Consider the following 14,642-nt stretch of genomic DNA (forward strand, 5'->3'; position numbering starts at 1 on the left):
CGGTTTGTCCACCACACTGCACTTTCCCAGCTGTGGCAGAAACAACAAGCACACAGGTAATCGAATGGAGAGTTGTTTCTTCTTTATGCACGCTCTTGGAAGGCCAAAGCTTAGGAACCAAAGAAGAGTCTGTATAGGGGTGAAACTGGGCAAGGAGAAAACCAGACCACATTGCTCTGTTGCCTGAGGGACACCATTAAAGCAGACTTCTTTCCTGCCAGCTGTTTCTGGAGTTATTGTTATTTGCTAAATGCATGCATAGACCAGGACACTCTGTGCCCTTGGTGCTGGAGGGGTGACTCTCCCCACACTCTCAGAAGCACCCTGGATTCTGCACTCTCTCCTGGAGAGGGGGTGGCGCTCTGACTTCTTGTGGAGAAGGGAGGCAAAGGGCAAGGTGGGGACAAGGCTAGATGTTTTTAAGGTGTACTGTTGTTGCCAGAGGAGGCTTGATCTCGAGTTTAGACAGAGAGCACTTAATGTTTTGAGAGGAAAAACTCCTGGAGCTAAAAAACCAGCTTTTAGCAAACAGGGATGTAATGAGTCCTGGCATCAGCGACTCTCCAGTAAATTTCCCTGGGGTGGGGCTGGCTCCTGCCAGTGGATTCATCCATGTGGTGTTGTCTCTGCCTCACGCATGGGAAGTGAAAATCAAGGAAAGATGTCAGACAGATCTTCAGTGTGGTTAAGGTTAAGCATGCCCTGTTCGGGCAGATTCTATTTCAGCCACATTTCTAGTCTGATACTGAATGAAAGAGGAGCTGCCAGCTTCCTGGTTTTACGGAGAAACTGAGCCAGTGGGCCGAGTAGGAATCCAGTGAGATTCTGTTAGGTGTAAGACCTGCAGGAAGTGTTGGGCCAGCCCCTGGGGGGACAGACCTCTCTACCTGCAGGTTCAGTGTAGTTTTCTTTTACTCTGAGCTCATCACCATCACCAGCCTCCTTTTCCAGGAAGTGTGTGCTCGTGTTGTGCTCATGATGTCATTCCGCTTCCCCATGGAACGTTTTTCAGTTGACTTCTTCATAGTCTCTCCATGGCCTATCATATACATATGTGAATACCTGTGGATATAGAAATATTAAGTCTATTTATTAAATACTTAAATACTAAATGGAAATAGTCACATATATTCATGGACTAGATATATAAGTATCACACGCACCTGTATATGAATTGTTCACAGTTGTCACTTTTTGTGATTATAAAAAGTATTGAGAAATGTAACAGTGGTAGAGAGAGGTGTATCTTAGTCCCTCTCCCATGATGAAGTCATAGTCAGTCATTATTTTTTCTTCTTTTCCAAGTGAGAGGAGGGGAGGTTGACTCCCACATGCTCCCTGACCGGGATCCCCCCGACAACCCGTCTTGGGCCAACGCTCTGCCCATCTTGGACCATGCTCACAACTGAGCTATATTTAGTGCCTGAGATGGAGACTTCATGGAGCCATCCTCAGCGCCAGGGACTGATGTGCTTGAACCAATTGAGCCATGGCTGCAAGAGGGGAAGAGAGAGAGAAAGAGAGGAAGAGAGGAGAGGGATGGAGAAGCAGATGGTCACTTCTCCTGTGTGGCCTGACTTGGAATCGAACCCAGTACATCCATATACTAGGCTGATGCTATACCACTGAGCTAACTGGCCAGAGCCACAGTTAGTCATTTTTAATGTTTAGCTTTTTATGGTCATTCTCCCCATAACTCTAAATAGCATGCTAATACCCCTCCCTGCTTTTTTATATTATCAACTTCAGATTTTCTCTGTCAGCTCCTCCCACTGAAAAGGAAGAAATCACCCCCTTTCCTCCTACTCTGCTGATCTCAGCAGGCCACATTTCAATTTTCAATCATATTTTTAATATGCCATGTGTCCATAAAGTCATGGTGCACTTTTGACTGGTGACAGGAAAGCAACAAAAGACGATAGAAATGTGAAATCTGCACCAAATAAAAGGAAAACTCTCCCAGTTTCTACCTATTCAGTGCAGTTCGATGTGGGCTCCATTTGTTGCCCTACACACATCCAAACGATAGTGAAGTTCTTGCCACACACGGGTAAGGACGTCTGGTGTAAGAGAGTGAATAACATCTGTGATTCTCTGTTTTAAGTGATTAATGTTGTTGATATGTTCAATGTACACATGTTGCTTCACATAACCCCAAAAGTAAAAGTCTAAGTGCATCAGATCCGGGGATCATGGTGGCCATGGCTTCAGAGAACCCCTGATTATCCACTACCGGGGGAATGTTCTATCCAGAAACTCACGAACAATGGTGGCGTAGTGTGGAGGAGCATTGTTCTGTTGAAAGATGACACCTTCTGGAAATCATGGCACTGCATACAATTCCAACATGTCAAGATAGGACTTTGCCGTCACAGACTGCTCCACGAAAAAAAATGGGCCTATCACCTTATCATGCATCAGTCCACACCACATGTTCACTTTAGGGGTGTTACGTTCGTATTCAACGTAGGCATGAGGATGTTCAGCAGCCCATATTCGGACATTATGGCGATGAACATGTCCACAGATATGGAAGGTCACCTCATCACTAAACACAATCTTCTGCAAAAATCTCGCATCATTGTCGATCTCATGAAGCATATCTGTAGCAAACGCGCATTGTGTGGGTCTATCCGCCAGTTTGATAGCTTGCAACAGCCGCAATTTGTACCCTGTAAAACAGAGACGTTTCTTTAACACTTTATGAACTGTAGTCTTGCTTAGGTGTAATTGTCGAGCACACGCATGCACAGATTTTTTAGGGCTCCTTAGGTAGCTATCCCGTATAGCCTCTACAGACTCGTCACTGACTGATGGCCTACCAGAACGGGGTTTCTCCACCAAACTGCCGGTTTCCTTCAACTGCTTATCCCACCGAGTGATGTTATTCCTATGTGATGGCGCTTTGTTATAAACGCGCCGATACTCACGTTGCACTTTGGTCACGGATTCGAATTTAGCGAGCCATAGAACACACTGAACTTTCCTCTGTACCGTCCACATCTTGACTGGCATGGCCGTGGGCTGCTCTGCTGTATACACGGTGTTACGTCATCATCTGCGCATGTGCACATGCTGCCACATCATCCTACAGAAACTGGGAGGGTTTTCCTTTTATTTGGTGCAGATTTTATATTTCTATCGTCTTTTGTTGCTTTCCTGTGACTGGTCAAAAGTGCACCATGACTTTACGGACACACTATATATAGCTTATTAATTTTTACTTTCTTATTTATCAACATTAGGAAGGTTCAGTTAACTCCTTGTTTTCCAAGATTGAAAATTGAGTGCCCAAATAATTTGTTAAATTCTTCTTATAGAATTCTTTACAGTGGTGCAAGGTCTAAAGTTGTGAGTGATATTCTTTTGCATTAATAAAGCCATGGTAACAATCGTCACTTGTGTGTCTTTTTCTGTACAAACAGCTGTAGACCTGCTTTCGCTCACCCCGTATTTTGGTTTATGTATTTTGGCCTGTGAAATCCTGGGAAGAGGATACGGGGTTCTTCTCTACATCCTCCACCCACCACCCCGGGCAGGTGGCGGGAGCACAGCCCTGCTCACCTGCAGAGGAATTTCACACCCTGCCCCAGCAGAGAACAGAGGGACACAACCAGTCTCCCTCATGTGCCCCCTGGAGCAGCCACTGGGAATGGATGCTCCTGGGGAAAGTACGGTCTTGAACATCTTGCTGTATACTTCCTGGTTAGTTAGAAGAACAGAGAAGGTGTTCTCTTTCAGACCTTCTTCCTGGCATCAAGATACATGAATGTTCTAAAGAGGGAGAGATGAATAAGCCCTTGTAGAATAGGCCTGGGTTTTTGTGGGCATGTGTCCAGAGTACTTAAAAACACAGGGTTCTCTTAGGTAAATGGGTGGGCTTAGTCACGTCAACATCTCTTGTGCCTTTGATGTACGCATTGAATGAGAGGGGAGCACCTTTCCCTAGGACATTAATTTTCAACATTTTTCATCTCATAGCATACATAAACTAATTGCTGAAATTCTGCAGTGCACCAAAAAACTGTATTATATTTTTGCCAATTCGATTAAAAAAAAAAGGCATGCTTTTGATTCACTCACACCAGAAAGCTATCATTGTATTGCCTGTTGTTCTTTTTTTATGTGACAATCCACAATAAAAGAGGGCAGTGCCCTAACTACATTGTCAGGTAATGCACATCTTAATAATTCTCGTGGTTCCCCTCTTGCGTCATACCAGTTGACAATCTAGGGATTTTCATTGTGAACTGGACAAGGGAAACAAGTGTTTGAAAACTAAGAAAACCTTAGTTTTTTGTTTTGTTATTTAAATTCAAAGCCTTGACCCACCCTTTGGGAGAAACTAGTCCTCTTCCTGGGAGAAACATGCTGGAAGTGGTGGGGGTGGCCACAGAATCTTTGCAGCGTTGAGTCTGCTCCAAGTAACCCGAGAAAGCAGATATTGAACACACTTGAAAAATGTGCTGGATTACTTGTACGAAAGTTTGGTCTATGGTTCATATGACTCTCCAGCTTGTGGAGATGGGGGGGGGGGGAGGGGGGCGGTTGGAGAGACTCTTTTCCAGAAAAGAAAGGAGGGGCGTTTGCTCGGAACACCTACTTTTAGGCAGTTAGAGCTCCTGAAACTATGATATCTACTTGGTGCCCAACTCAGCCAATGATTAGCATTGCTATTCACTAGAAACTTGAACATGTTGCTAATTTAATTCTCATGAAAGTCTCTGGGAGGTGAGAATGGTAGGAGTAACTTAGGTTTAGAGAAGCAAGGTGCTTTGCCCAGGGCCACATAGCCACTTTCTCATGGCCTTGTGGGGATATTTTCTAGACTTCTTTTTTTTTTAGATTTCCCTACGGTGTTGATGTTTAAATACATCACATGTTGCTATGGTAGCCATTCTTTTGATTGAATCCAGAGCAATGAAGAGAATAAAACAGAAATGCATATTTGACCCAGGCACACTTCAAGGTCATGTTCCCTGGTGCCACGTTCGTTGTGTACAATGCTCTTTAGTCCCCTGGGGGAACTCAAGGTCATTAATTACCAAGACATAAGCATCTGATCACTGCCAGTGGCCTCTTGAGCAATGAAGTTAGGTGTAGGCTGTTGTCATCTCGATTAACCAGGGTCACTAGAATTATTGTCTAGTTTCTATAACACTCCCTGCGACTCTTAGCAACCCCCTGCAGTTGTCTAGATGGAACATTGGAGAGGGCCTGACGTGCTTCATAAGGAGTCAGTTTATTATATTAAAGTGCATCTTTATTTGACTTTCCATAACAGAGCAGTGGAAACATCCCTCCCTCCTTTGGGCAGAAGGGAGTCATTTGAAGGAAATTTACCTCCCAGGGGCCATTACTTGAATCTGAGTCTTCAGTCTTGGTTGGGCACATCCTGAGTGAGCCTAATCTCTGTTGGCATGTCCCCCCCCACCCCCCCTCGCCCGCCCCGTCTCAGTTTTCTTCCCTGAAAATTCCAAGAATCTTATGTCCATGGAAGGGCTCAACCATCTGCAGAAACACCTGCCCAAGGCTAACTCCTGTGTAATATAGAAACTTACTGATAAGGCAAGTGTGACTATCTATGGCTTCAGGAAACAGCCCGTTTAAAATATAACAAATGTAAAATGACCCATAACCTGGAAGTTTAGACTTCAGAGAGTCTGTAAACTGAGATGAGATCCTATACTGATAATAGTGTAACAAGTAAAAACAGACCTACTCTGTAAGAGACACCAAACAGAATATCTGCAATGGCCCCAACAAGGTTTTCAGTTTTTGTCCTCAGGCCACAACTCCCAGCTCCTGACACCTCGGGCCACTTTACCAGCCTCAGAGGCTGAAGCTGACTGTGGCCTCTAGGACTTCCTGATAGCAGTTCCGGCTCTCCTATCTGAGAGCCCATTGCTTATTAACTTTGCTGTCCACACGATCAAAAGAGCCATCGGGGCAAAGTGGTTACTAGCATGTGTTCTAGAGCCATAGTATGTGGGTTTAGATCCTGACTCCACCACTTAGCCCCATCATCTTGGGCAGCTCTTGCTTTTTGTTTTCTTAGCTTCCTTACCTATAAAGTGGGTGTAATAGTTATTGTGAGGATTAAATGAGTTAAATACATGTAAGTCACATGGTGGAGTATCTGGCATTTAGTTAGTGCTTAATCATCATCATCATCATCCCTGACTTCTGCTTCCTCACCAGCACCACTATTCGTCTGAAAAACTCCCGTCCATATCTGGGCCCAGTGAGCCTGTGTTTCTCTGACTAGGTCCCTCCTCTTCTCAGCAAGTAGTGCCCTGCTTCTAACTGGCAGCTTGCCTGGCATCATGCAGGTCTCTGCTCACGTTCGCACACAAGGCCGTGCCCATCTGCCAGAGCACCTTGTTAACTCCTGCTGTACTTCCCCATGCTAACTGCTAGTTGGACAGTCAGCCTCTGGACTTGGCCAGGTGACCCCCTACTGTGGATCTGATGCCACAAGTCCTCTTCCCTCAGGAGGTAACTGGACCATGCTCAGGGACACAGAATTTAATGACCAAGGACAGGGTGCTCTGAACGACCCATCTATCACAAGTGACTGGTTGGCTTGGCAGATACAACGGATGTAGTAAACACAGCAGGCATTAGTGGGACAGTAAGATGCACCGTGAGATTATGAATCAGAAGCACATGCAGAGTGGCCAAGGGCCAATGTATTCGGAAGAGTTCAACTCTGATAAAAAATTTACATAATTTTATTACATAAATATTACATATTTACTGCAGAAAAATTAGACAATATAAATAAACCAAGTTAATTGTGAAGAGAAAATGTCTATAACTCACGTTCCAGAGATAATACTTTTAATGTTTATTTCTCTTTACACACACACATGCACACACGCACGCACACACCACATAATCCTTTTAACGCTTTTTTACTTAATGGTTTGTGGACAAAATAGACATTTATATAATCAAATACTGAGCAATTCTCAGTGATTCTGAATGGGCTAATCAGTGCATGGACTCATCGTTTGGCCTGTTAGCACTATTTTGCTGACGGAGAGAAAGGGGTTAAGCAGACTGGCTATGCTTTTGTGGTCTGCAACTTCCAATTCTGGTGACTGCCACGAGGTTCATTAAGGTGGCTTCTGTCTGGAGGCTCCTGGCAGAGCCGCTTGGTGTTGTGTGGGCATGGTTCTCAGAGGAACAGGACATTTAGCCCACTGGTTCCGGTGCCCTTAGAAAGCCTGCCACAGGCAGCTCATGTCTAGGGTTTGATTATAGCCAGGCTGGGGCGACCACACTCGGGGCTCTGTCTCTGTTCGTTTAGGACCTTGGGCAGGGTATGCCACTCTTCAGGCCTCTGCTCCTCATCAGTAAATTGAAGGGGTGTGGTGTGATGCGCACGACTCTCCCATTCCGACTGCATGTTAAGGAATTTGGAGTGAGATCGAGGTCTGGGTGCGGCTGTGCGTCTGGTGCCAGGCTGGCTGCATTAGATTGTTTTGAGAGAGCCGTTCCAGTGTCTGTCCCCAGACCCTCCTCCTGACCCCCCCCCCCCGTGGGGAATGCCCAAGAATCTGTATTTTTAACAAACACCTTAGCAATTATTTCTGGTTGCAAAGATGCTGCCTTCTCTCAGGTCATCCAGCAGATAACATCCCTGTTGAAGTCTGGTTCTGGCCAAAGGGTTATAAAAATCATCCTAACCCCAGATCCTTCACAGAGACAGCTGGTGTGGCTGGAAGCCTTGCATGATTCCAACGATGGGGCCACCAGTAGCTTGGCTTCCAGAGCTCCTACCCCTGGCCTGTCAGCTTCTCACTGCTTTTGGAGCTCAGCCTGCCCAGCCCTTTTTTCACACCAAGTTCCATCCTATTCTTCAGATGGCTGCTTGGTCCATGTGGTGTGGCCATGGTGCAGCAGGACTCTGCCACCCTGCGTGTTGTGCCCGCAGCCACCCACTGTCCATCACACAAGAGACGCTCTCCTCCCACCTGGTTTCACCATGTGCCCTGTGCCCTCCAGGAAACCTGGTGTTTCTGATACACACAGTAGATTTCTTTATAAATCCTTCAGGACTTGAGCTGTCTTATTAGTGCTTTATTCCGAAGACTTCTTGCACACAGGGCTTTAATATTTAAAGAGCCAGATTCCTTTCCTGTCTGATTATTAAAACACATACTCCACACTTAAGTAGAGTGTAGCTAGGTTTAAAAATGTTCAATCATACTTTAGCCATGACTTGCAGAAGAGATTCTGATCTTGTTATCTTATTTCACATTTATTTATTTTGTGTTACTCTGCTTTTTTTGTAGCATTTGCAAATAAAGAAGGAAGCCATAGGGAGCAGGATATTTTCTTTGCATAGTCTAGAGTATCCAAGTCACCTGGATGATTTGATAAAATACCAATTTCTGGACTTCATCCCAGACTTACTGAAAAATAATCCTTGTGGGAGGGACAAAGGAATTTCTACTTCCCAGGAGATCTTGGGGTGATTATTTTGCATGCTGAAGGCTGGGAGGTCCTGCATGAGGTGGTGGAAATAATTAGACCGGAATTTAGACAGGATGGGAAGGACACTGAGATGCAGCCTGGTGGCGACCCTATGGCTTAGAGGTAAATCTAGCCTCCATCCTCACTGGCTGTGCGGCTCCTCCGTGCTTCAGCTTGGCCATCTGTGACAAGTCTGTGAACTCTCACATCTACCTCATTGGTCGTTGTGAGGATGAAATGAGTTAACACGTATAATACGTTTAAAGCAGTGCTTCCTGTGGCCAAGGCTCTGTGTGCATTTGCTAGGAACGTGTCACCCCCTGCATGTGAATGGCATGAGCAGGCACAGATGGAAATGGATGACCTCTCTGAGAGGAGTGAGTAAACCAATTTGTCAGGAGCAGAAGGTTTGGGTTAGTGGTTTTCAGATTACGGTATGCAAAGACTTCACCTGAGGAGCTTGTTTAAAATTTAATGTCCTGGCCCTGGCTAGTTGGCTCAGTAGTAGAGTGATAACCCAGCCTGTGGATGTCCTGGGTTTGATTCCTGGTCAGGACACACAGGAGAAGTGACCATTGGCTTCTCCTCCCATTCCCTTCCCCCTTCTCTCTCTCTCACTCTTTCTCTCCCCCTCCCGCAGCCATGGCTCGATTGATTTGAGCATGTCTTCCCAGGTGCTGAGGATGGCTCCATCAACTCTGCCTCAGGTGCTAAAAATAGCTTGGTTATGCACATGGCCCCAGATGGGCAGAGCATCATGTCCAGATGGGTTGCTAGGTGGATTCTGGTTAGGGCATGTGCAGGAGTCTGTCTCTGTATCTCCTCTACAATCACTTAAAAAAAAAATTAGTGTCCTTGCAGAGATTCTGATTTAATAAACTTGGAGTGAAGCCTTGGAATCTATATTTAAAATTTTTGATGTAGGTAATCTGTAGATTTTCAGAAATCCTGGTTTTGGAAGAGGAGGGCTGTTATTTAAAATTGGAGCAGTCTCCTGGGACTGGACTGGGGTACAGAAAGATATATATGGACACTAATTGCATATTTACTGTTTGCTTTATTAGGTATGCCCAGAAAGCAGCAGAAGTATTCGGGAAGTACAGTGTGCATCCTATAACAACAAGCCATTCATGGGCCGCTTCTATGAATGGGAACCATTTGCAGAAGGTAAGGATAGACCCAGCCCTGCCTGTAGAAATTATTTGTTTCTGTTCTTTAACCTTGTTGCCTTCTGGTTGATGCTGGAGGAATTGGTGATCCTGAGCAGAGTGGCAGTAGGGGAGGAAATGTAACCCCAAGGCAGAGGGGAGCCTGCACTGGCTTTTACCAAAGGTCGTCTAGCTCAGGTGACACCTGGGCCATCAGTCAGATGGAGGAGGCATTGCTAGAACAAGCAGAGTCTGAGGGTGGTAGGGCGAGTGGGACAGGACAGGACTTGGGGGGATGGGTTGGAGCAAGGGGTTCACACTAAGGTTGTGAGGAGTGAGTGGATGGAGTTCCCCTTTTCCCTGGGTTCTTCTGCAGGGCCTAGTGTGAGGGCCTAAGCAAACATGCAGGATTGAAACATGCAGGATTGTTTGGCATTTATGCGGGGGCTGCAGGGAGATGAGCCTCACATGCTCTTTCCAAAGATGAAATGTGTTAAGCTGGCATCATTCGTAAGACCAGGATTCCTGCTATTTGAAGATGACAGAAGACTCGATTCTGGTAGAGACTGTCAGTACTTCTCTGGATCCCAGAGTCACTGCTCTTTGTTGAAATGCAGATGATAACGTGGCTTTTTGCACTAAAATATGTTAAATTCCAATCTATTTCCTCCCATCACGGAGAGAGCAAGCTCCAAAGTTTGCGGGATTGTGAAAAGTCTGAGTCCTATGAAAATTTGTTCTTCACACTTGATCTATCTTTTTGTTTTGGAAAATTTCACACCTATGTAAAGGTATGAAGTATAATAGTATAATAATAAGCCCCTTACATACCTATCACTTCACTTCAACAGTCATCATCTCATGGCCGATGTTTTTCTTTTTTCTTTCGTGTGTGACAGAGACAGAGAGAGGGACAGATAGGGATGGACAGACAGGAAGGGTGAGAGATGAGAAGCATCAATTCTTTGTTGCAGCACCTTTGTTGCAGTTCATTGATTACTTTCTTCTATGTGCCTTGACCGTGGGGCTACAGCAGACTGAGTGACTCCTTGCTCAAGCCAGTGACCAAGCTGGTGAGCTATGATCAAACCAAATGAGCCCACGCTCAAGCCAGTGACCTCGGGGCTTCGAACCTGCATCCTCTGCATCCCAGTCCAATGCTCTATCCACTGTGCCACTGCCTGGTCATGCTGGCCAATGTTTTTCATACAGAACCCACCCTCTCTTCCCTACTGAGATCATGGGAAGCTATTTGACTTCACATTATATAGCATTCACAGACAGATACATTAATTATATTAGAACTCTTTAAGTATTTAGAACTCTTGGTTGTGTCAGAAACCCAACCTACACACATTAAAATAAGAAAGGTATTTTGTTGCTCATGTTATTGGGAAACCCAAGAGGTAGACTGGGCTTCAGACAGAGATGGCTGCCAGAAACTGGGCTGTGTTGGGACCCTGCTCCCAGGCTGCCCCATCTCTTGGTTCTATCTACTAACTACTCAGGTGGGTGAGCAGGCGTACCCAGCAGTCAGTGGGAGAAGCTCTCTCTCATTTAAGGCTGTGGGTTCATTTGTGTTCCCCCAAAAGATATGTTGCAGTCCTATCCCTAGTACCTGTGACTCTGATCTTACTTGGAAATAGGGTCTTTGTGATGTTATTAAGAAGTAAATTAATTCCTGGCCAGCATTCTTTAAAAATATTTACTGACATTTAAGATGTTTCACGTGCCTGGGAGAGGAGGAGCCCCTGGTCACTGAAGTTGCATTGACCGTGGTTTTGCTCAAATAATTCCTTTTTGCTGCTAAGAGTGTTTTCTTGGTTTCATTCTCCTTCCTCTGATATGACTCCCGGGCTGGCCCGTGGGAGGAAGACACCATTAATATTTCCGTAGGGTCTTCAGACATGTGGCTGGATTTTGCATTGGGCTCTTAGTTTTGTTTGGATGTCTGCTGCTACTCACATGTGCCTACTTAGGGAAACAGCTGCGCTCCTCCGGTCCGAGGCCACAGAGGATAGTAAAAGCAGAGTTCGCTCTCTGATAAACACATTAGTATCACGTTTGCTTCTTCTTAGTCTTTTAATTACATTTCCTGGGAATGGGATCTAGCCTTGGTTAAGGCCTCAGGGGATTTTTCTCAGCCCTAGACCTCTGTTGTAATGATGACAGAAGAAGAATTTGGGTGCCCAAACATCCTATTTATCAGAACAGGGATGACTTATCCCTGTCACCCCAGGCCCTTTTCACCCTCAAACCATTTTGCACAATAAATTATATGGTCGACTTAGTTATAGAATGGGACACTTTAATAGGACTCTTGCCTTGGTGCTGACATTGGAGAAAATGGTGGCTGTTTTCATGCCCTAAGCCAGTGGTTCTCAAACTTTTTGAAGTCCGGATGCATTTAAAATCCTACATATAACTAATTGTAGGTGCACTATATACAAGTTTCTGAGAAATATGTTGTAATAATTAAGTCAAATGTTAAAGAAAAATATATAAAGTTCAGGCGTGCTTTTATGGTAATTAAATGAAATAGATACAAAATAAAATTTATTCTGACATTAAAAACATTTTTATGTTACATTTTTTTGAGTTATGCTTTTTAGAATTCATAAAACAGAGAGATTCAAAAATTTAAAAATGACAAAAAAGTTATCTTTATATAGATACATTCTTAGTAAGATTTAGTAAATTCGGCAGGTCCCGGCACGAATGTGTTAAGTTATTTCATTCTTGCATTTATGAGAAACATGAACCTGATGTGTCCTAGCGATTTCTTCAATGTTTGGGCATATATTTGAAAGGCAAACTCTTATTTCCTCGTCAATACATTGAAGAATTTCTTTTTACTCTTAATTGTATTGAGGGTAGAAAATCCTAATTCACATAAATAGGATGTTGAAAATTGTAGCAAAATGTTCAAAGCTTTTTTAGATATTGCCACATATTCTTCTTTTATAGAAATCCAAAAGGCTTCAAGAGACAATTTCTTTTGTGTCATCATCAATCCAAAACCCCCACCATACATATCATCCTAACTTTACACCAAACAAAGGATAGAAGAAACTTGCCTCCAGTCTTTCTGGGGAACATGGGGGGTAGTGTAAACAATCCAGCACCACAGCTTAACAGCATTTTGCAACCTAATCAAGCAAGTGAGGTGGGGGGTTGGGCAGACTGTCAACTTACAGCCAATTCCCATACCTCTGTCTCCCAAAAATCTAAACTCCAAAAACCCTGTTGGTTTTTTGGCCCCCAACAGGCACATATTTCTCTGGAATACCATAGGGTGCACCTGGAAATCTTCTAGGGTGCACCAGTGAGCCCTGGAGCACACTTTGAGAACCATTGCCCTAGGGTATTGGGGTTGGACAGCACTGGAGTCCAGAGTTCTGTTGGGTCGCTGTGGGTTGTACAGAAAAAGCAGGTCTTTTTTTTTTTTTTTTTTTTTTTTTTTGTATTTTTCTGAAGTTGGAAACGGGGAGGCAGTCAGACAGACTCCCGTATGCGCCTGACTGGGATCCACCCGGCATGCCCACCAGGGGGTGATGCTCTGCCCATCTGGGGCGTCGCTCTGCTGCAACCAGAGCCATTCTAGTGCCTGAGGCAGAGGCCAAGGAGCCATCCTCAGTGCCCGGGCCAACTTTGCTCTAATGGAGCCTTGGCTGCAGGAGGGGATGAGAGAGACAGAGAGGAAGGAGAGGGAGAGGGGTGGAGAAGCAGATGGACACTTCTCCTGTGTGCCCTGGCCGGGAATCGAACTTGGGACTCCCGCACGCCAGGCCAATGCTCTACCACTGAGCCAACTGGCCAGGGCCCAGCAGCAGGTCTTAACCCAAGAACCAGGGGACAACTCTGTGTTTGGGTAGCTTGAGTGCACCTGAGGCCCTGAGGCTGCACTGAACGGGGTAGAAATCTTAAATCAGAGGCGAGGCTAGGTCAGAGATGGGAGGTTGTCAGTTGGTCGTGTGAACAGGGCCTTGTTTCTGTCTGGAGTGATAAGCTTGTGCTGCTGTAACAAAGAGCCCACAGATCCTAATGCTTTCCCAGCAAAGGTCTGTCTCTTGCTCTGCTCCATGTCATGTAGCATGTGGGACTGAGGCTGATAGAAACTGCGTCTCACTTTCGCTTCCACTGAGGCAGGGAGGGACATATGCAATGAGACATGGTCTCATTGGTCAAAGCAAGCTGCATGTCATAGTTGACATCAAGGGCAGCAGGGAGGTACCATCCCATGTGGGCTCAAAGGAGTAGAAATGGACTTATCTGTGAGCAGCCTGAACAACTGACTCAGGCAGGACGCCTGACAGACTTCCTGAATGCCTTCCTCTTCAGTCCAGGGCATTTTCATTAAGCCACTTGCAAGAATAGTAGATGCAGCTGCAGGGGACGTTGAAGGTGCCACACAGTCTGTAGGAGCCCCTTAGATCAAGTTCTTTGCTTGATGAAAGCCCTGAGGTGCAGAGATGGAATGTGGCGCCCAGTGCTCAGGTGAGCCGATTCCTCCACCCGTCCAGGTCAGCCCTCACACCGACACCACCCTGGGCTGGGGGCAAGGACTGGCCAGTAAAAACATGGACAGTGTTTTCAATGTGTGGGGGCACGAGAGAAGAAGGCTTAGGTCCATGGGCTGGTGGACTTAGGATGAGGATGTCATGTTTTAATGAAGCAGCTTATTCCTACATGCCTGGAACTCTCTCCCCCCAGCCCCTGCTCCTGCACAGACGCGTGGAGTCATTATGAAACTAAGAGTGGACAGGGCAGGCCTTAAGGAAACTAGGGGCCTATTTCAGTAACACCCTCGCAAGACCCAGTCTTGTACTCTCTCACACACGCCTAGGAACACCTGGAGAGCCAAGGCCATGTGTACTGGGCATGTGAGTGGGTCCCTGGTGACCGAGCAAACTCCTGAGGACAGCATCTGTGTGAAAACAGAACGGTGATTTGGGTGTCCTCCATGTTGAATTCAAATGAATGGTGGCCAGATGCCCAGCAGGAAGTTGG

At 45.6% G+C, this 14,642-nt stretch overlaps 1 protein-coding gene across 1 annotated transcript in view; it reads left to right on the top strand.

Annotated features, from left to right (window-relative positions):
• THSD4 (thrombospondin type 1 domain containing 4) overlaps positions 1-14,642 on the top strand; it is a 692,972-nt gene that overhangs the window by 135,719 nt on the left and 542,611 nt on the right. Inside the window, exon 6 of the mRNA XM_066277962.1 lies at positions 9,549-9,651. Coding sequence (XP_066134059.1) covers positions 9,549-9,651 — 103 coding nt within the window. The remainder of the gene's footprint in view (positions 1-9,548; positions 9,652-14,642) is intronic.

This window comes from Saccopteryx bilineata, chromosome 4 (genome assembly GCF_036850765.1).
Source record: "Saccopteryx bilineata isolate mSacBil1 chromosome 4, mSacBil1_pri_phased_curated, whole genome shotgun sequence".
NCBI lineage: Eukaryota > Metazoa > Chordata > Mammalia > Chiroptera > Emballonuridae > Saccopteryx > Saccopteryx bilineata.